Source organism: Tenebrio molitor, chromosome 4 (assembly GCF_963966145.1).
Source record: "Tenebrio molitor chromosome 4, icTenMoli1.1, whole genome shotgun sequence".
NCBI classification, from domain to species: domain Eukaryota; kingdom Metazoa; phylum Arthropoda; class Insecta; order Coleoptera; family Tenebrionidae; genus Tenebrio; species Tenebrio molitor.
In genome coordinates, this window is record NC_091049.1 from 25,453,929 (window position 1) to 25,474,449 (window position 20,521).

The following is a 20,521-nucleotide window of genomic DNA, read 5'->3' on the forward strand; positions in this document are numbered from 1 at the left end:
TATATGTGAGTGGGGTATTACGCAAAGTTGTACTGGTCGACTTGTGCGGTACTATTTCGTCCGGACACTGCTTATTAGACACTTGTATAATAAATACCTCGACTGCGTCTCTGTCTTCAGTCTCTGGGCTTGCCACAAAAAGACTCACTTCTACTCTTTATGATATAATATGCTATTATATGCCACTTTTAGGGATTACTGTGCCGACAAAGGCAAGGAGAAACATAAAATTATAACCAACAAAAATTCCGCCCCCAGTGAATGGTTGTTACGAACGTTTTGTTGAAATTAAATATTTAAAATAAAAATTCTTAATTGAGCGAACCTATTCTAATCATTACAGTACCAAGAAATAATTACCATGTCAATAACAAAAATCGCTTGCGTATAGACAGCTTTCTTTTTCACTCAATCATGATAGAGTTTACTTTTCACCTGCCAAAAGTATGATTCCGACTATTAAATCTTGATAAACTCTTCCAGAAATTTTCGGCTTACGTTGTCCGAAAGACGGCCTCAACCAAGCTGAACCGATGCAATGCCACACACACTCCGATCGGTCTGCTACTTTGACCTGCACAGTTATTCAGAATCGTTGTTTTTTATTCTCATCCGGCCGCCTGAACAGTCCGCCAAGTCCCCGCAGTTTCTACCACACGTACTCAGGAAATACGGAAGGCCAGGACTGCACAGTTTTTCCCCTGAGGATTTCCGGAGCGTGTATGGAGCGCATGTAACATCAGGCAATTGATTCGATTTGGTGGTTGATCTCTGATGGTTTAGGGTGGCATTTCTCTGACGGCCACCACAGGCTTGCACGTTGTAAATCGTCGATCCCTGAATAGTCGTAATTACATTACAGACATTTTGGAACCTCACGTGTCCCATTTGTCCCTTATTTTGGGGGTGATTTCATTCTGTTGCAGGAGAACGCAAAATCTCATACTGCCAGAATAGTGAGAGAGTACCTTCCGGACGTTGGTATTCAGGTTATGAACTAACCAGCAAGAAGTCCATACCTGAATCCAAGGGAACATCTGTAGGATAATATGGGACGATGTTTGCAAGAGCAAATGCCCCCTCCAGCTAACCTTCACAAGGTAAGACAGCGAGAGATGGAAATATGGGAAGATATCGATTAGGGAGCAACAATATGGGGCCTGATTGAGAGTATGCACCCGTTATTAAGTTTTTTTTGCAGTCATGAAGTTTAATATTTTTATTAAAGTTTAGAAAATTGTTAAAAGTGTCAGTGATAAAATTGTTCAAGCAGTAAAGGATTCCTGGATTGTTAAAGGTGTCCAAATCTGACGGTTCTGGAATTAAAATTTGTAGGTATTTCGAAATTTTAAGGTAGTGCATTAACTTTGTGAAGAAGTTTATGATGTCTAAAAATAAGTTACACAAACGGGATATTTTAGTAGTACATAATTCACATTGTCAATTCTCAATAATTTTGTTATAATCTAAAAGCAAATCTTATATATGCTTATTCACATGAAGTGGAGCTTCTTCATGACCAGTTGCACCTGGAATATTGTGGGATATATTAATGCAATTAAAATAAAGAATTGATTACCTTGGAGCGATGAAGCATTTTCCGTCGATTCTCCCTTGGGAGCACCATTTTCTGTAAAAGATATTTTTTTTAATATTGATGCAGTTTAAATATCAGTTCAATTACCTCGAATCGTGACCTTTTTTATTTTGGATTCTAGATTCAGTGAATTCATATAAATGGCAAAGTCGTCGTCTTTAGCCATTTTTTCTTTAATCTCAGCTTCAGCCAATCGGGGATCAGCTCCGGATTCAATTAACAATCGGAAAGATCGTAAATCGGAATTTTTCAAAGCGGTAGACAAAAGCGTTTGACCATTTTTATTTTTTTGGTTGACATCTGCTCCTTGCTTTATAAAATATTCCACTGCATCTACCTGTTCCATTTCTAATGAACATACAAGTAAACTGCTTGCAAGTGTTGCGTCTACTTTGAGGCCATTTGCAATCATGCAATTGAGTATTTCAAAATTACGTTTTTCCATGCACAAGTTTAGAGGAAGATTACCATTTTTATCAGCCAAATTTATGTCGGCACCTTTTTTTATTAGATATTTTGTAATATCCGAATGACTTCGCTCAATAGCACGAATTAAGGGAGTTCCTGAAGACACTACATTAAGGGGAGCTCCCCTTTCTGCCAATAACTGTACCACATCTAAATAGCCTAAATCAATGGCATGAAATAAAGCTGTATGAATTGTCAATTCAGCCCCGTGATCCAACAGCTGATTTATTATCTTTTGGTTTTTTTTGTCCACTGCCCAATATAAAGGAGTTTTGCCATTTTTATCCGGTTTACAGGTATTTGCACCCGCAACTAGTAAACTCTCGCACATTTGAGGAAACTCGGCTTTGATACTGATGATCAAAGGAGTATCTCCATTTGGTCCTTCTACGTTGGGATTTACACCTTTCTCCAGCAAAAACTTGACAAAGGGAAGATTATTCCAGGACACTACGAACTCGAGTGGTGTACATTTATTGGACGAGAGTGATGAACGTAACACAACTTTACTCATGTCATAACCTTCTCTCAACATTTGGGTAAGAACAGTGGTATCACTGTTCAATAGAGCATAGAATAATCGGTTCTAAAACATGAACATATTCAACAAACTGGAAATAAACAATACGGGTTGCAAAATGTAAGATAATAGTTACAAAAATGTAGCTATAATGACACAATTTTGTCAAAATTTAACAATCAGAATATAGTATACATATTATTTCATGAGCAAGTAAAAAAGAAGGTTTTTATCCACGAAAATAAAGTGAATCATTTGAGTGGATAAAAACCTTTTTCCACTAGGAAGGTACTACTATTAGAAGCGGTCACTCCTGAATCAAATCCAGAAGTAGAATTTCTCTCCTACTGGTTAATAATTTTTTCGCAGGTAAAATAGCAAGACCTAATTTTTTTTATCGGATAAATTTTTCAATTTCACGAAAACTTTTTGCTTGGACAACTTTACGAGTTGAATTTGGGCATTTTTATTCTGGTTAGGCCCGAGAGCTTTAGCTCGACGGTTTAAACTTTGAATAAAAATGTCCATATATCAACGAGTAAAATGGTGTAAAGCAAAAATGTTTAAGTGAAAATTGGGAAATCCCGCACCGACAAAGTGTTTGCAAGTTGCCGCACTGCCGTTCTGAGACTAAAGTTCATTTTTTCTTTAAAACAATTGTCAAAGTGTTGTCACCTTGGTATGAGGCACTAGTTATTTGATGGTTATTAAGGCCCCGTTGTAACTACCACCATGGTTCAACTCAAGTTCAATTTTGAACGACTTTCAGCGCTGTTTTGACGTTGTACGAAAGTGGTTTTATAATTTATAATTGTGAAGTTCGAGTCGGTTTAACGCCAGTTCAATAGATCGTGGGTATTAAAGTATTGCGAGAGAAAGTAAACGGTGATGGAAAACGTTCAGTATCTTGGCGAATTAACCGACGACGAAGATTTCTTCGAACTCTATCAGTTAGTGCAACATCCTAGAGTCCGTGAAAATCATTTTACGAAATGTAGAGATGTAGAGTTTAAAGAAAGATTTAGGTTATCTAAAGAAGTGGTGCAGTTTGTGACAGAAGAAGTATCCGAGATAATCTCGTCCCAAACTGAACGGTATAAAATATTTTTTGTTCGACACTGTCAGAATTTGAGAATTTTCTCCTATGTGAACGGATTTTGATAAATGTCACAACTTGTCAAAACGAAACGTCAAGCTAATTTTAAAGGTTTTAAGCGATTTGAAGCATTTAAGGGGCTCGTCGAACAAAAAAAACGTTGTATTTAACTCGTTCGTGTGTAAATTGGGCCTTTTTTGGCACTCTTGGGCCTTTAAAACGCTCGTTTCAGTCGCGTGCCAAAAAAGGCCCAATTTACACACAAACTCGTCAAATAAACTATCTACTATTATTCTTTGTTAAATTAAGTACGTATAACAAAAAAAAATTTTTTTTAAGTAGTTTTGCAGGAATCCATAATTTTCAGCCCACCAAAAGCACCTGCACCTGCTAACGCGTTCAGAGCACATTTAATGCAAATAAATTCAAATAAACAACTGTTAAAGCAATCTTAAATCATTTTGTTATGAACCCTAATTTTTGATCATAATTTAATTTTGTAGTTATAATTATTATACAGGGTTATTCACGTAAGATGACGAGCCTGATCAGGTAAAAATGCAACCCAAAAGACAATTCACAAAGCAATCTCGATCCCTATTACATTATCCGTCATTATCACAATGCGCATAAAACATAGACAGCTTTTAATGTCAGCCCGATGAATTTCAATTTCTGACAGAAAAATGCCTTTCTCAGCAAAATATGATTTGATTTAATAACAATAATAAGAAATTAAAATCACAAAAGTAATGGGTAAGTGGGATCATATCGGTTCTGTCATCGTTCGAAAATCTTTTCAAATACTAAATATGAACGAAAAATGCAATGACAGATTTATCTTTCAAATTATGTAATAGAATACCTACTTGGATTCCTGATTTAATTTTTAAATACCGAAACACAATGAATGCTTTGTAAAGTATCGCGCGTTCAAATGAAATCCTGGGCTGAGTAGGCGTTGGAAAAATTAAACCGTTTAGAACAGTGTAAAGTTTGAATTTCCCGCCGTTTGACACGAATGACATTTGTTTATGTTTAATCGCAACATACTTGAACATGTTTGTTTTCAGCAAAGGGTGCCCTTAGATATTTGCTTCAAGAATAGGAATCGTTAAGTTATTCTATTTTTAATGTAAAACATTGTACAGAAAGAAAAAAAGAAAGATTTTTTTGGCTCTAAATTTTAGGTTAGCTGTCAACATGCTCCAATTAATCTACGCTTTAAAAAAGCACAACAATTGACGGTTTCCAACGCCTTCCCAGCCCAGGATTTCATTTGAACACTCGATATATTTTGGGTTGTATTTTTACCTGGTCATCTTACGTGAATAACCCTGTATAGTAGGTATCAAAAACAACACTGGAAACGTCTAAAGTCCTTAAAATACACACAAAAAATAAAACGAACGGAATAAAACGCAATACCAGATTCTAGGTTAAAGAAGATAGGCCTGCCTCGATAAATTTGTAAACACAAAATTACCAAAAAGTTACTGTTTTCACCATTGCTAACTTTGTTTTAACCTGGATCAAATGAACTGCCTCCTAACATCGAATGTACTGTTATATTCAAAAAAATCGCGTACACCTATTAATTGCCTGTGTAATTTTGTTGTTCTGGCGTTTATTAACGTCATACTGTGACACTTAATTTATTCAAAAATGCCACTACCAAAAGTTTTTGAACAAGAAAAGTGGGAATTTAGAGCAGTTTATGCCACGTAGAATAAATGCGGTTATCAATGCATACGGTGCCACGACCAAATATTAATGTAATATTCAAATGGAATTATCTAAAAATTAAGACATAACCTGTCTTATAATAACGTTTGTCAAAATGACAGAAAAAGTCCGTTTTTAAACTATACAAAAACCTATAAAAATTGATTACTTGATTTAAATTAAGAAAATTAATTTGGCTTGTTCTAATTCATCCGATGAACACTTTCAAAGCCGAAGTGGTTATGAAGGTCCAGGTTTTGAGAAATATTCTCCTTCTCCAAGCGAGAATTGCTCAGAAAGTGGAGATGAGAAACATAGGTACGGTACTTGAAGAGGTGGATAGAGATGCTTTAGCAGAAAAAGAAGTCCAAATTCAAATTAAATCAGACACTAACGATACTGGGCCAGCAAATCTAAATTTTTATTTTTCTGCTATAAGCGGAATAAATGAAGGTATTAGAGCACACCTAATGGATGGAACACAGTTGGATTTTTATTTCAGATTAACATGTCACTTCTTAACCTGGTCCTAACCTAACTTTTGCCACTGATCTTCAGCATAAATATTGGGTGATTCAAAATTATTGTGGATAAGTATGTCAACTATGTACAAAAATTTATGTGGCAACTGTGTGGGTAGGGTAGAGTTGACATAGTCGCGCAATTTTGAAAATTGTCAAGTTAATGTGCAATGTTATAAAAAAAAAATCAATGCACGCATATGAAATGTCATACAAATGTCAACTCTACTCCACCCACACAGTTACCACATAAATTTCCGTTAGTACATAGTTTCCATACTTATCCACAATAATTTTGAATCACTCAATACTTCACAATGTTGTGAAAAATTCAAAAGTGTTAGCAGTTAAATGGTTACTAGTTTTAGGATTTTTCTTTGATTCTCAAACAGCAAAAGTCAAAGAATCGTTTAGGTAATAAGATTTTGATAAGAGTTTTAAAAAAGAGAATCTAAATTAGATGTACAGAGTGGCTACGAAAATTGGATTCACTTTTCCACATTTGCCCAAAAGATGGAAATTAAAAAAAAAATTAAATGGAATTGCTGGAAAATAGTACATATATTATGTTATGAGGAGCAAAAATGAAGTTTTATGTGCTGCGGCTGGTAGATTGGCTGCCGAACGCAGTGATATACTATTTTTTCTTCAAACCCTCATATACCGGGTGATTCAGTTTGGTATTCGCGGCCCTATATCTTTTTTGTTTTAAGAAAAAAGTATAGCAAACCATATATATTTGTAAATCGCTTGTGAAACTACAATAGATGATGTTGTCAAATCTTCTCTACGATGACATATGTCAAAGTTAAGACAGTCAACTTTTTTTTTTTAAATAGTACACTATACATTTCTTAGCCTATTCTTGTAAAGTTTTTTTTTCTACATTTGAATGTATAAAAAAGTTAACAGTTACATCAGAAAAAAAATCGAGAAAAATAATAAAATATGATTTAATTTATTCGAAAGCGTTATTTTCTAAAAAGAACAAGTAAGCCAAACATTTGTAAATTCACATTATGTTGGTTCCCTGCATGTCACTATTTACAAGACAACCACGTAGCCAAAAAATAAAATGATTTGACCTTGTTTGTTTTCAAGCCTCGGGTGCGCCTCGGCGAGAAAACTGAGACTCGGACAAAATACCAAATCCATACTGAATTTACTATGCTAAATTCGCGTTATGTTGGTTCCCTGCATCTCACTATTTTAAGAATTACATAGCCAAAAAATAAAATTATTTGACAGTGAAATACCCGATCCATCCTGAATTTACTTTATTCGAATATTAGAATTTACACTTATTCGAATTTTACATAGTCACCTATTCAAATATTCGAATAATTCGAATACGATTCCCAAGACTCATCACGTCATTCATGCACTATCAAAATTCAACTAGGTACATATTTTCATCGTGTATGCATTCAAAGCGGTATAGTCAGGAAGAAGTTAGGTTTCGAAGCCAGATGTTATAACATAGTTATTTATGTAAATGTAGGTTATAACATAGCTATTTATTTAAATGTAGGTACGTTAATAATTGACGCTATTAATGTCAAAATTCAATTGTCTCCATGGCTAACTAGCTCTTTTTATAAAATAACACTTTCGAATAAATTAAATCATATATTTTTTTTTCTCGATTTTTTCCTATTGCAAGTGTCAACTTTTTTTACACATTCAAATGTAGAAAAAAAAAGCTTTACAAGAATAGACTAAGAAATGTATAATGTATCATTTAAAAAAAAAAGTTGACTGTCTTAACTTTAACATATGTCATCGTAGAGAAGATTTGACAACGTCATCTATTGTAGTTTCATAAGCGATTTACAAATATATATGGTTTACTATATTTTTTTCTTAAAATAAAAAAGATATAGGGGCGCGAATACCAATCTGAATCACCCGGTATAACAAATTATTTAAGACATGTTAAAAAACCAGGTCGTCAGCTCGTTAGATGCCATGACAATGAAGTGACACTTTAGCATTATCAATGCAGCAGGATAATATCATAATTTACGGACGTTTGAAGAAAAACTATTTTTTTTACGTAACTATGTCTTAAAAAATTTAGCTAAATGTTGATTGTAGCCGATTAGGATATGTTGCACGCTAATGAGTAATGACCCTCCACTCTTACAGCTGCTGTTCTACCAGTGGAGCCACCTTCTCCAGCAGGATAATACCATTTTATGATACAGTTGGTTGCAAAAAAAGCGGGAAATGAAAATTTCCCTAATGTAAATTTGGTTTTGTTCATTTGTTAATTAATTGTCTACTTGACAATACCTGTCAAATAATTTTTAAAAATGTCATTGAATTTTGACCATAATTCTAACCTATCTCTTGTAAAGAGGTTTCACACTATGAAAAATTGTAAATGTATCAATTTTATTCTGACAATTGCCGTTTTTTTTAAATTTTTTAACACTTTTCTTGACGTGGGCATAATTAGGCAGGGAAAGTTTTTTAATTTAAAACAGTCTAACCAAATTTTGAAATGACATTGACAATAAATTGTTAAAAATAATGACAGTTGCACGAAATATTGAATTGGATGTTGCCATTTAATTAAATATATTTTTTCGATCTTCAATTTTTTTGTAAAAACAGCGACATCTCTGGTAATGTTGCAGTTTAAGGTCCTAATAATGCGCGCTCCGTGCCCCACAATATTTACTTCTGTTGATGTACTTACACCGTTGCCAGATTTATTAAAGATTGAACAGACTTTTCTAGATCATGCACGTTTTGGTGCAATTTGTTGATTTGTTTGTTGTCTTGTTTGTAATAAGCCCAGTTTTAAAAAAAATCGCTTCATTAAAAAAAATCCACATGTTTTTGTTCAATTTTTCGTTTTAAGATGAGCTAAAAAGTGCACTTGATTCAGAAGAAACGTCTCTACGGGGTGACTGTTGTAGTTTTTGCAAAAACAAATTAAACTGTAAGACACAACATGAACAAAAATGTGAACAAAAGGGATAAAATTCTGTCATTACGCAACCCACCATAATTCTCTGCTACGAGCAATATAATGTTGAACCTTTAATAAATCTGGCAACGGTGTAAGTACATATGGAGAAGTAAGTATTGTACGGAACACGGAGTGCTCTCCGTGCGCAATAGGGCTGCGCAGTAGTAGGACCTTAAACTGCAACATTACCCCAAAAATTATAAAACCACCAACACCGTAATTTACCTGGAAAACACAATCGGCAACGTTGTTTTTATTGGGAACTTAATTCAACAGGTGGTGGTTTTAGAATTTTGGCAAAGACTACGAGTACAGTCGAATCACATAATTTTTTATAAGTGTTAAATACGGCATTAGTAATATAACGGGTGTTTTTTAAAAAATTTGTGTCGAAGTTGGCGTTGAAGAGTCGATTGTGAACGCACCACCGGATTACGCACTCCGATCAGCTGTTTAAATCTATCCCCACTTTTTGCGTGTTTTTAATATGCAGTTTGAAAAAAATCAGTCTTTTTTAAGACGCCAACGCCAACTTCGACGCCATCTTTAAAAAACACCATTTGCGAGTACATATATGCAGAAAAATATTATCCTACCCATTGATGATAAGCCATTGTTGCTCACTCACAAAACAATATATTATCTCAAACTTTGTTGGGTAAATTAGTAATATACCAAACTAGACAACACAATTATCTTCAGATCAAGGTGGTTAACCTCCTTCCTCGTTGCACAGACTACCCACTAGAATAGAAATAGACGAATAGACCAAAGACCACAGAACACCCCCTCTCTCCGCTTAGGGTTTTTGGCGGAAACGGATACGATTCCAGTGGTGCGATGGGGTTCTAGCACGTTCTAGAACCTTCGTGAAGATTTCAAAGCGCGCGGCGATTTAAATCGTAGCAGTACATACAAGATTTTTTGCACGACCTGTATATAATGAGCAACTTTACTCCCTGATTGTATGGAGTAAAGTGGCTCTTTTTTCCCCTTGGGCAAAAAACCGCAGCCAACTCAAGCTTTTAGTCATCTTTTTTCCCCTTGGGCAAAAAACCATAGCCTATTCAACCTTTTATGGTTCATATTTATTTCGAATTCATTTTTCTTTTCACTCGAGGTGCAGTGTGAAGCCCAAAGGCGAAGTCCGAGGGTCCTACAAAGCAACGACGGTAACAATCATGCAATCCCGAGGTGCAGATACTATTATTTGCACGATTCAAAAATTTTAATTGAAAAAAGCCGAGAGGTTAAAAATTATTTTTAACTGTCAACATGACACTTCAATTTAGCTTGACAGTGATAATTTACAAATTTTCGGCTTTTTTATATTAAAATCGATGAGTCATGCAAAAAATAGTATATGGACCTCGGTAGTGAATGATTTTTACCCTCAGTGGTTTGTAGAACCCTCGGGCTACAAATTGCACCTCGGAAAAATCATCCACTTCACTCCCTCGGTGCATAATATACTATTTTTCACTCGAGATGCAGTTTGTAGCCCGAAGACGAAGCCCGAGGGTCCTACAAAGCAACGACGGTAACAATCATGCATTCCCGAGGTGCAATACTATTATTTGCAGGATTCAAAAATTTTAATTGAAATAAGCCGAAAGGTTAAAAAATATTTTTAACTGTCAACATGACTCTTCAATTTAGCTTGACAGTGATAATTTACAAATTTTCGGCTTTTTTCTACTAAAATCGGTGAGTCGTGCAAAAAATAGTATATGGACCCCGGGAGTGAATGATTTTTACCCTCAGTGCTTTGTAGAACCCTCGGGCTACAAATTGCACCTCGGGTAAAAATCATCCACTTCACTCCCTCGGTGCATAATATACTATTTTCTAATTTGCTGTTTTAACAAAGCTGTTAACGCATTCGTTTTGAATGCGTTAATAAGCTATTACGAGTAACACATCCGAAATCTAGGAACTTTTTTCAGTTGGTAACACACATTGCCGGCAGCAAATTGACTCTGGTATTATCAGCATTTCTAGATAATTGTAAGAAATATTTAAATACCAATAATTATAAAGTTTATTTCTATTAAGTATATAAAAATGAATCGCCGTTCGTTAGTCTCGCTAAAACTTAAAAACCGCTTGACCGATTTGAATATTTATTTTTTTCTTTTGTTCGCTTTAATACAGGGGTGGTTTAAAAAGAAAAAAAAAATTGGAAAAGTTGCCCGGAAAATTGGAAAATTGCAAAAGTTATAATTTTTGTATGCATTTTCGATCGTAACAAACTGACGATAGGAACGACATATTTGATTAATTCTTTTTTTTGTTTGATATGCCCCGGGCTAGAAATGACTGAATTGAATGTTTTCAATAGAAAAAAAAAATCTGGAAGATTTGGGGAAAAATCTGAAAAAACTAAATTACTTAAAATAATTCGGGGAAAACTGAAAGTACTTTTTTGTATGAACTCAAGACCATAACTTAGGATTCGAACGATGGCTATGCGTAATTCTTTTTTGGTTTTGTTTGTTAGGGTTTTGGATAAGTTTTCGGAAAAAAAATTCGGGACAATTACAAAGGAAAGTCGGAAAATTCGGACAAATTTCAAAAATTATAATTTTTATATGCACTGTCGATCATAACTGACAGCAGGACCTACATATTTGCTTTTCAATTCAATTGAAAAAAAAATCTGGAAGATTTGAAGAAAAATCTGGAAAAACGCAATCCAGTAAATTAAAATAAAATTACATTTGCTTTTACTTTTGTGTTGTTTCGCGATCTGTCCAACAAATGTAGTAGTTGTTTTATTTCTATTCCAATTTGCATATTTGCCTACATGCACAAAAGTCATTTGACAGCTGATTGTGAAATTGGGAATCAAACCAATCGGATTGTTTACTTGAACATCGATCTTGCAATCGAAATCGAAATGTAAATATTGGGTGATTCAAAATAATTGTGGATAAATCTGGCAGCTATGTACGAAAATTTATGTGGCAACTGTGGGTAGGATAGAATTGACATTTCTTTGACAGTTTATAGTCGCGCAATTTTGAAATTTGTCAAATCAATGTGTAATGGAATTTAAAAAATCAAATACACGCTTATGAAATGTCATACAAATGTCAACTCTATCCCATTCACACAGTTGCCACATACATTTTCGTACATAGTTGCAATACTTATTCACAATCATTTTGAATAAGTCAACCGAGGGGAAAAACATGAATATCTCCCGTGGTGCATACAATATTTTATTTTTTAGTCTCTCTACTTAAAAGTTAAAATTTTATTAAAAATATTTAGCAGGGAAGATTGCGTGAATATGTGGTTGCTATAGTTTCGTTCTCATGAGTTTGTTGCCGACAATGTGGAGGGCAAAAAAATTTGACAAATCCCAAGGGAGATATGAGTTGTTTTTCACAATCTGTATCTATGACGAAAAGAAACAATATCGTGTTACTAAAAAATAAAAACAGTATTATTAGGTACTGTTACGTTATAAATTACGCTCCCGAAACTGGGCAACCCTGTTACCGGTTACAAATCCGGAATGTTCAGGGGTCGTGGCTTCGACTCGGTTTACAATGCGAACCACGAGAAACGCCGACTGAAGCTGAAAATTTTGGTGAGAACAGCCCGGAGTACGGGAAATGATACACAATCTTCCAACTAATCGTTTATTCAGATGTCAAACAATGAAAATAATGATATAAATGAAAAAGAAAACAACGAAGCCTGACTAGCCTTATGGCGTGTACAAAATTGTACAAAATAACCTAACTCCTCGGAGGGTCCTCCGGGTCCCAGATATTCAACGAACGAGTACCGGCGAAACAGTAAAAAAAAATTCCCTTCTTTAGCGAAGGAGGAAGGCCGACTGGTCCTACGTAACGTCGCTATTCGGCTACGCCGCCCGCATAAGCGGGGAGGTCCTCCAAGTCTTCCTTCGCTCCAAAAAAAAAAAAATTGAAGTTAAGATGTTTTTCTCCGGTACGGACCGGTGAAGAACCACGCGCAAAAAAATGTTCGGTGAGCGCGATACACAATTCCTGGCGAGGTCACTCACGGATTGATAATCGTTCGTGAATATAAAAACCCGACGGACTTGATAAGAAATTTTTTTCTTAAGTTAGTACGATTAATGAAATGACGCGCCTTATGACAAAACTGCAACTTTAACAGTGGAACAAATTATAAATCCTAAACGCGATATACAAATAAATGAATTTGATAGAACTTTTCACCCGTCGAAATAATGAGTGACAATGGAAATTTGACTATAGTTAAATACAAACGCTCAATTAGTTCGACGGAGTGACAAAATACAACCGAAAACTTTGAGAAGCTACGGCCTGTAAAAATTGGGGTGTCACCACTGCTCCGGACTTGCTGGTGGGTAGATCCGGCACCTTCCGGAACATTCTAGAAAAATCGCGAAGATTTACAATCGCGCGGCGATTTAAATCGTAACAGTACCTAAATAATGCAATTATTTAATACAATTGTTTGTAGGAGATGCTGTAAAAATAAATAAAGTATCTGAGGGACACTTTCAGAAAGGCGTTGGCAAAATGTCCAAAACCCAAATCTGGAGACGAGGGGGGGATTGTGATAACCCCCAAGTGGCCGTACTTTCAAAGCTTGCTCTTTTTAAAAGATCAGTTCACCTCCCGGAGATCTACATCTAATTTGCCAACCACTTCGTTAGGTATAGACAGTTTGGAAGATGTGCATGATTCACCTGAGAGCGAAGGTGCACCTATCCCAAGTTCGGCCGATATAGATGAGATTCAGGGACTGGAGTCCCAATCGCCAGTTTATTTTGATTGGGAGCCCACGCCGCAATCGCCAATTTCTAATGAACAACCTACTGTTTCACTTCCGGCAGAAAAAGGAAAAAGTCTAATGATTTGATAGGGCAAGCTCTTTTAAATGTAGAGACGGAGAAGTTGCGCCTCCTACAGAACAAGGAGAAAGCACCTATCGAGAAGCCTTTGGATAAAGATAGGTGTTTTTTCGAAAGCATTTTGCCCCATGTCCAAAAATTGAGTCCCCTTAGAAAATTACAGTTTAGATCCCAAGTTCAAGAACTTGTGATCTCATATGGTCATATGCCTACTTGCTTGCTGTGTTGTATCGTACGCTTCGATCGGTACGATTATAATGATGTTATTAAATAATGTAAACGGATTTAAACTTAACAAAAAATAGATTTACATATTACGAATTTGTGACAACTACAAGGCGTCTTGAACGTTTAGCTGCTCAAGTAGAAGTGACGCTTTACAATACAAGTTTTGTGCAGCCCCTAAAGAAGCTGCAAGGGTAGCGGTCATAAACCCCCATTAAAATATGAAAGAAAACGTGGGTGGTCGAAGACAACTCTTTATGATATAATATACTATTATATGCCACTTTTAGGGATTATTGTGCCGACAAAGGCATCGAGAAACATAAAATTATAACCAACAAAAATTCCGCCCCCAATGAATGGTTGTTATGAACGTTTTGTTGAAATTTAATATTTAAAATAAAAATTCTTAATTGAGCGAATCTATTCGAACCACTACAGTACCATGAAATAATTAACATGTCAATTGAGAAACAGTTGATATAATTTTATGGCTTTTACCACAAAAAACGCTTGCGTATAGACAGCTTTCTTTTTCACCCTATCATGATAGAGTTTACTTTTAACCTGCCAAAATTATGGTTTCGACTATTAAATCTTGATAAACTCTTCCAGAAATTTTCGGCTTACGTTGTCTGAAAGTCGGCCTCAACCAAATTGAACTGATGCAATGCCACACACAATCCGATCGGTCTGCTACTTTGACCTGCACAGTTATTCAGAATCGTTTTTTTTTAATTCTCATCCGGCCGCCTGAACAGTCCGCCAAGTCCCCGCAGTTTTCTACCACACCTACTCAGGAAATACGGAAGGCCAGGACTGCACAGTTTTTTCTCTGAGGATTTCCGGAGCGTGTACGGAGCGCATGTAACATCAGGCAGTTGATTCGATTATGATGATTGATCTCTGACGATTTAGGGTGGCATTTCTCTGACGGCCACCACAGGCTTGCACGTTGTAAATCGTCGGTCCCTGAATAGTCGTAATTGCATTACATTTGTACCTTATTTTGGGGATGATTTCATTCTGATGCAAAAGAACGCAAAATCTCATACTGCCAGAATAGTGGCAGTATGGAACTGGCCAACAAGAAGTCCAGACCTGAATCCAAGGGAACATTGTAGGATAATATGGGAAGATGTTTGCAAGAGCAAATGCCTCCTACAGCTAACCTTCACAAGGTAAGACAGCGAGAGATGGAAATATGGGAAGATATCGATTAGGGAGCAACAATAAGGGGCCTGATTGAGAGTATGTACCCGTTTTTAATTTTTTTTTGCAGTCCTCAAGTTTAATATTTTTATTAAAGTTTGGAAAATTGTTAAAAGTGTCAGTGATAAAATTGTTCAAGCAGTTAAGGATTCCTGGATTGTTAAAGGTACCCAAATCTGATGGTTCTGGAATTAAAATTGGTAGGTATGTATTTCGAAATTCTAAGGTAGTGCGTAACTTTGTGAAGAAGTTTATGATGTGTAAAAATAAGTTACACAAACGGGATATTTTAGTAGTACATAATTCACATTGTCAATTCTCAATAATTTTGTTATAATCTAAAAGCAAATCTTATACAGGCTGTTTGATAAAAAACGCCTCAACCTATAACTTTTTTATTTATTATCCGATTTCAATGAACAAAAAAACCGAAGATATGGTTTTTCATGCGCTACGAAGCAGCCATAAAATAATTTTTTTTTTGCGATATTTTCAGTAGCTTACTATAGTCAACTTTTTTTTTTTAAATGGACACATGTAGTTTTTTAGGCTTAGTCTGATAAAGTTTTTTTTTCTGAATCTAACGATGTATTAAAAATTATCGTTTGGTTCATAGCTGACTGAAAAAAAAATAAAACAATTTTTAATTGTCGATAACCCCTTGGAAGCACCATTTTCTGTAAAAGATATTTTTAAATATTGAGGCAGTTTAAGGATGAACTGGAGTAACATTGAAAAATGGCGAAAATGGCTCAAAATTGGTACTAGAGTCCTTCTATCCATGCTAAAGTACTGTGCCAAATTAAAAAAAAATTGATCGAGGAATTTTAAAGTTATTACCTTTTAAAGTTTCGGGATATTTTACACGCATTCTTATGAGAAATCGATCAATGCTCGTATATAAATTGAAAAAAAAACATATTTCAAAATGGCCAATTTTTCTTAAATTTTTCACACATGAAGTATCGATATCGTAGAATGTTCTAATGAATTTACAAAAAAAGTTGGTTGAGGATTTTCCAATTAATCGCTAATTATATGTGGAAAAACACGGTTTTTGAGGTTATGTACCTGTTTTAATTTCAATAAAAAGTGAACAAAATGCATATAATTGACGTCGGTATGCAATATTACACTCATATCGCACGTTTTACCACAGTTACGTTAAGAACTTTAACAGAAATGCAATGAAAATTGAATTCAGTGTGCTTCTGTTTACTTTTACGTACAGCCTTAGTCAAAAGATTGTAAAATCACATGTAAGTAATTATCTAAATATCAAGAAAATAAAGACAAAATTTACTTGCAACTGATTACAATTCGTTTCCAAAAATTAAAAACTTTTTTTTCAAATATTGATATCTCGTTATAAACGTTTCATAGCATAATAAGAATTCCGCAACTTTTTGCTGAGATTGTTACTCCAGTTCATCCTTAAGATCTGAACCGGTTGATAGTTAGAAAGAGGTAAAATAAAGTCCCTAGATATATCTAGGGACTTTAAGGTAAAAGTGTTGACAACGCTGCATTTGACAGTGTTCGCATTAACTTGACCTACAGTGCATTCACTTTTGTTTTAGACCAGAGTAGGCTATGGAAATTTGGCGAGTTGTATGGTAAGACTGTGGCTGAATGACAATATACATCATGTATAATATGTGTATATATGTGTATTTAGTGATAAATGTAAATATTGCACAAATTTAAAACTAATTTACCTTAACACTTAATAATAATGTCAAATTTGACACTGGCAGTTCGAACAATTTTGATTTTGTTATTTTGACATAGCCACGATACCAATATTTAAAAACATTAAAATAGCCTACTCTGGTCTAAAACAAAAATGAATGTATTATAACTTTTAATTTTCTGCAAGACCAAAATTCGGCAGTGTTGCCACGTGTGCATCCTATGTAAAATGCAGCGCTGGTGGATCTTCGATAAACACCGTTCACGTTATGTCAGTTACGTTTATGCTATTACGAAAATGAACCTTTCATGGTAAATTTCAAATTTGCCAAATTTCATTGTTACCAACGGATTCAGTCATTCTTGATCACACCGTACCAAATTGAATGAAAAATTTCCATGACCTCTCATTATGCCAAAACAACGTGAATGCATTTTATGTAAACAAATTATATCTACCAAGTGACTGTAAGTGTTTGTGATTTTTTTTGGTGTTATGTTGGCAACATATTGTAAGTTTTATGTTGGCATAGGTACCTATTTTTAAATTCAAATATGTGAAATCAAAAGTCACAAAACAAAGTTGTCATAATCACACTTTATTTTTTAAAATGGATTTTACTACTGACACGTTTATTGTAATGACTTATTTTCAAAGCGAATTGCAAAATGCCAATTAATTCACGTTAGTAAAACTTGTTTTCCCCATTTTTTTGCAAAATCTTTTTTGCAATATTCATTTTTCACAGCAACACCAAACATCAAAAACCCTAACCTCAAAAATGACACATTAACAGTGACGAGGCTTACCAATTGCTCAGATTCAGGGATGCCAACCTATTAAATTTGTTGCAATCATTTATAGTTACCTGATACGTTCAGAGCACTGGGTTCTTGTACTGGCAGTACAGTGTTTTCAGAAATTACAAGACATTCCAAATTTGGTGGTTACAGTATTTAAATTGTTTTAAATTATGAGGTAGAAAAAAATTCTCGTTTTAAAGATTTCACTTAAGACTTTTTTTGCAGTTCCGTCGATAATTAAAAATTAGTAGGTTCAGATCGTGCAGGTGCAATCAACTTGGACAAAAAATTACTTAGCTTGCAGTCAAAATCCGTTCCCAGTGAAAGGAACATTACCTACCAAAACTTTGCGAATAGATCTGAGGTCAATAAACAGTGACCGATTTTTGAACGATTTGTTTTAACAGTTATTTAAGATTAAGTGTAAAAAGTTATCCTTATTGTACGAACGGGTTTAAAATACGAGCGAAGTACGAGCGAGTATTTTAAAGGATGTGAGTGCAATAAAGACGTATGTCTTAGGTACAACATTTTATCTACGATTGTGAGATCATCCCACCGGTTTTAACATAAATTTGTATAAAATAATTTGTTTCTATAGCAGATGTTAAAGTGTGCTTTTATCTATTCAAATCAAAAGGTCAAGTAGCATTTTAACCGCATGGGTGGATAAAGTGCTACTTTAACAGCAAGGGTAGATAAAGTAATTATTTTTTTTTATTAACAACGCTCATACGAGATTTTAAAACCTGACACGATTAGAAATGATTAAAAAAAAGTTTCAATAATAAAATACAAATGCTATAGAAAGAAATTGAATATTGTACACGACGATAAAATTTAATTATCTTTTCGAGTGTACCTAAAATTTTTCTTGTAAATTATTCAAATCCAAATCAGTATCCCGCGAGTTACACAATTGTTGAGGCCACAAAACCGACGCATTCGTAACCAGTTCACGGTCACATTCTGTTGAGGTTTGGCCGAATTTTTCCGTTTACACATTTACAAAAAGAAACCATCTTACCTGAGGCACTTGTTCAACATTTCCCGGACTTCAATCGCGCACTTTTTTCTTTCTTCTGCAACGTCAGGCGCTGTGCAAATTTGAACTGCGTTACGAAACGTCCAACACCTTGATCGTCAATGAAATATCATTGACATAAAACCGAAAGTTTCGACTGATTTTTTAACCGATCTCAATTTCAAAACGCGTAGTAATTGCCTGCGGGGGTCCGGGTGATCTTGTTGACTGTTTCATCAAACGTCGCTCTGATTGTTTAAATATCGGTGCAACGAAGTGTTTATGTTTACGAAAAGAGTTTGTACAGCGAGGCGAATGCGGTTTGGGACATGAATAAAAAATTATTTTTTACCGTTTGCGTGTTTCGTTGCGAACTAAGTGGAGCGAGATCCTGCCGCGTCCAGAATTTTAATTTCTGGTTCCGGTGCAGACGAGGATACAGAATGGGTCTAGAAAATGGTACTTGCGGAACGCGTTTTTTGTATTTTTTCAACCAAGAAAAGTAGGTATTCAGCTCGGTCAAGCTCACTGCAAAGGAAATGACTCCAAAGACCTAGGTTCAAGAGAGTACAGGTCATCGAAAAAAATACCTAATCGTATCATATAGTATTCCACAAGACTCCATCCTTGGGCCATTGTTTATAATTAATATTTCTTTTATTTCGGGTATCAATTTTTACTGACATTACAATAAGAGTCTAGCTTGTTCTTTATTAGTTCCATGGATAGGAAAAAAATGAAACATTTGCAGATTATTGAGATAAATCGAATGTTTTTAGATGCTGCTATTTAGTGTAACGAAAAGATCAATTTCTTCTACAAAGAAGAAGATAACACGTGTTCAATTGAAAAGTTCATCAAATTGGCTTTGATCTTTGTTGCTATCTTTGTCTAACTAACTTAAATTACGATGTTGTTGTCTTTTAAAAAATAAAGTCGAAGCCAACTTGATGAACATTTCAATTGAACACTTGTTATTTTTTTACATTTTTACTTGTTATTTTTACTTTATTACCTGATTACTCTACCTCTAACAATTATTGTGTCAATTTGACAGAGAATAATTTTAAACTTTCGAGTCTTTTTGATAAGGTTGTAAAATTTTTATATCAACAAGAAAGAAATATGTGACTTGGTCACAAATACAGAGTAGGCATTTCACGAGTGACAGTGAGCCCGATGGAATTGAAAATGCAACCCACAATACATTTCCGAAAAAAGCTGGCCACTGAAATTAAAATATCCAGCTTTTATTATCAGTCGTGAAATACCCTGTATTTTGAAAGAGTCAAGAAACGATTACCGTTATTTCTTAAAAATGTGCGTTTTTATATGCATTTAAATAAACAAGAAAGTTATTAATTAAGAGTTATTATGAAAGATAAATTAAGAAGATGTTGCAAGAAAATAAGTCTTAGAATAATGTTTAAAAATAAGTTACATAAACAGAATATTTTAGAAGTCAGTACATAATTCACGTTGTCAATTGTCAAAAATGTTGTGCTATAACCGTAGAGGGGCTATAACCTAAAACCAAATTTAGAAATTCTTGTAGAAATCGTGTCTATTTTGTTCGGTCCCACATGTTTAACATTTTCCATAAATATAAGCAAACGTAAAATATCAGGGTTGTCGTCGAAGTGGAGCTTCTTCATGACCGGTTCCACCTGAAAAATTGTCTATTATATTTATGGAACTAAAATAATGTATTAATTACTTTGGAAAAATGGGGCACTTTTCGTCGATTTCCCCTTGGGAGCATCATTTTCTGTAAAAGA

General features: G+C 34.7%; 3 protein-coding genes across 5 annotated transcripts in view; 1 reads left to right on the forward strand and 2 right to left on the reverse strand.

The window, feature by feature from the left end:
• Positions 1-20,521, forward strand: part of LOC138129696 (ankyrin repeat domain-containing protein 29-like) — a 263,705-nt gene that overhangs the window by 166,156 nt on the left and 77,028 nt on the right. The window lies entirely within an intron of this gene.
• The window catches only part of LOC138129700 (putative ankyrin repeat protein RBE_0997), a 50,713-nt gene that overhangs the window by 27,360 nt on the left and 2,832 nt on the right, over positions 1-20,521 (reverse strand). The window contains exons 3-4 of the mRNA XM_069045980.1: positions 20,461-20,511; positions 18,747-20,410 (exon numbers count right to left, since the gene is read on the reverse strand). Of these exons, the coding sequence (XP_068902081.1) occupies positions 20,367-20,410; positions 20,461-20,511 (95 nt within the window). The 3' untranslated portion in view covers positions 18,747-20,366. The remainder of the gene's footprint in view (positions 1-18,746; positions 20,411-20,460; positions 20,512-20,521) is intronic.
• LOC138129701 (putative ankyrin repeat protein RF_0381) lies at positions 1,362-10,060 on the reverse strand. Its single transcript, XM_069045981.1, has 4 exons — positions 9,504-10,060; positions 1,685-2,651; positions 1,580-1,630; positions 1,362-1,529 (listed from the first exon to the last, which is right to left on the reverse strand). Exons 1-4 carry the CDS (start codon positions 9,519-9,521, stop codon positions 1,480-1,482), a joined length of 1,086 nt encoding a protein of 361 aa, XP_068902082.1. The 5' UTR covers positions 9,522-10,060; the 3' UTR covers positions 1,362-1,479.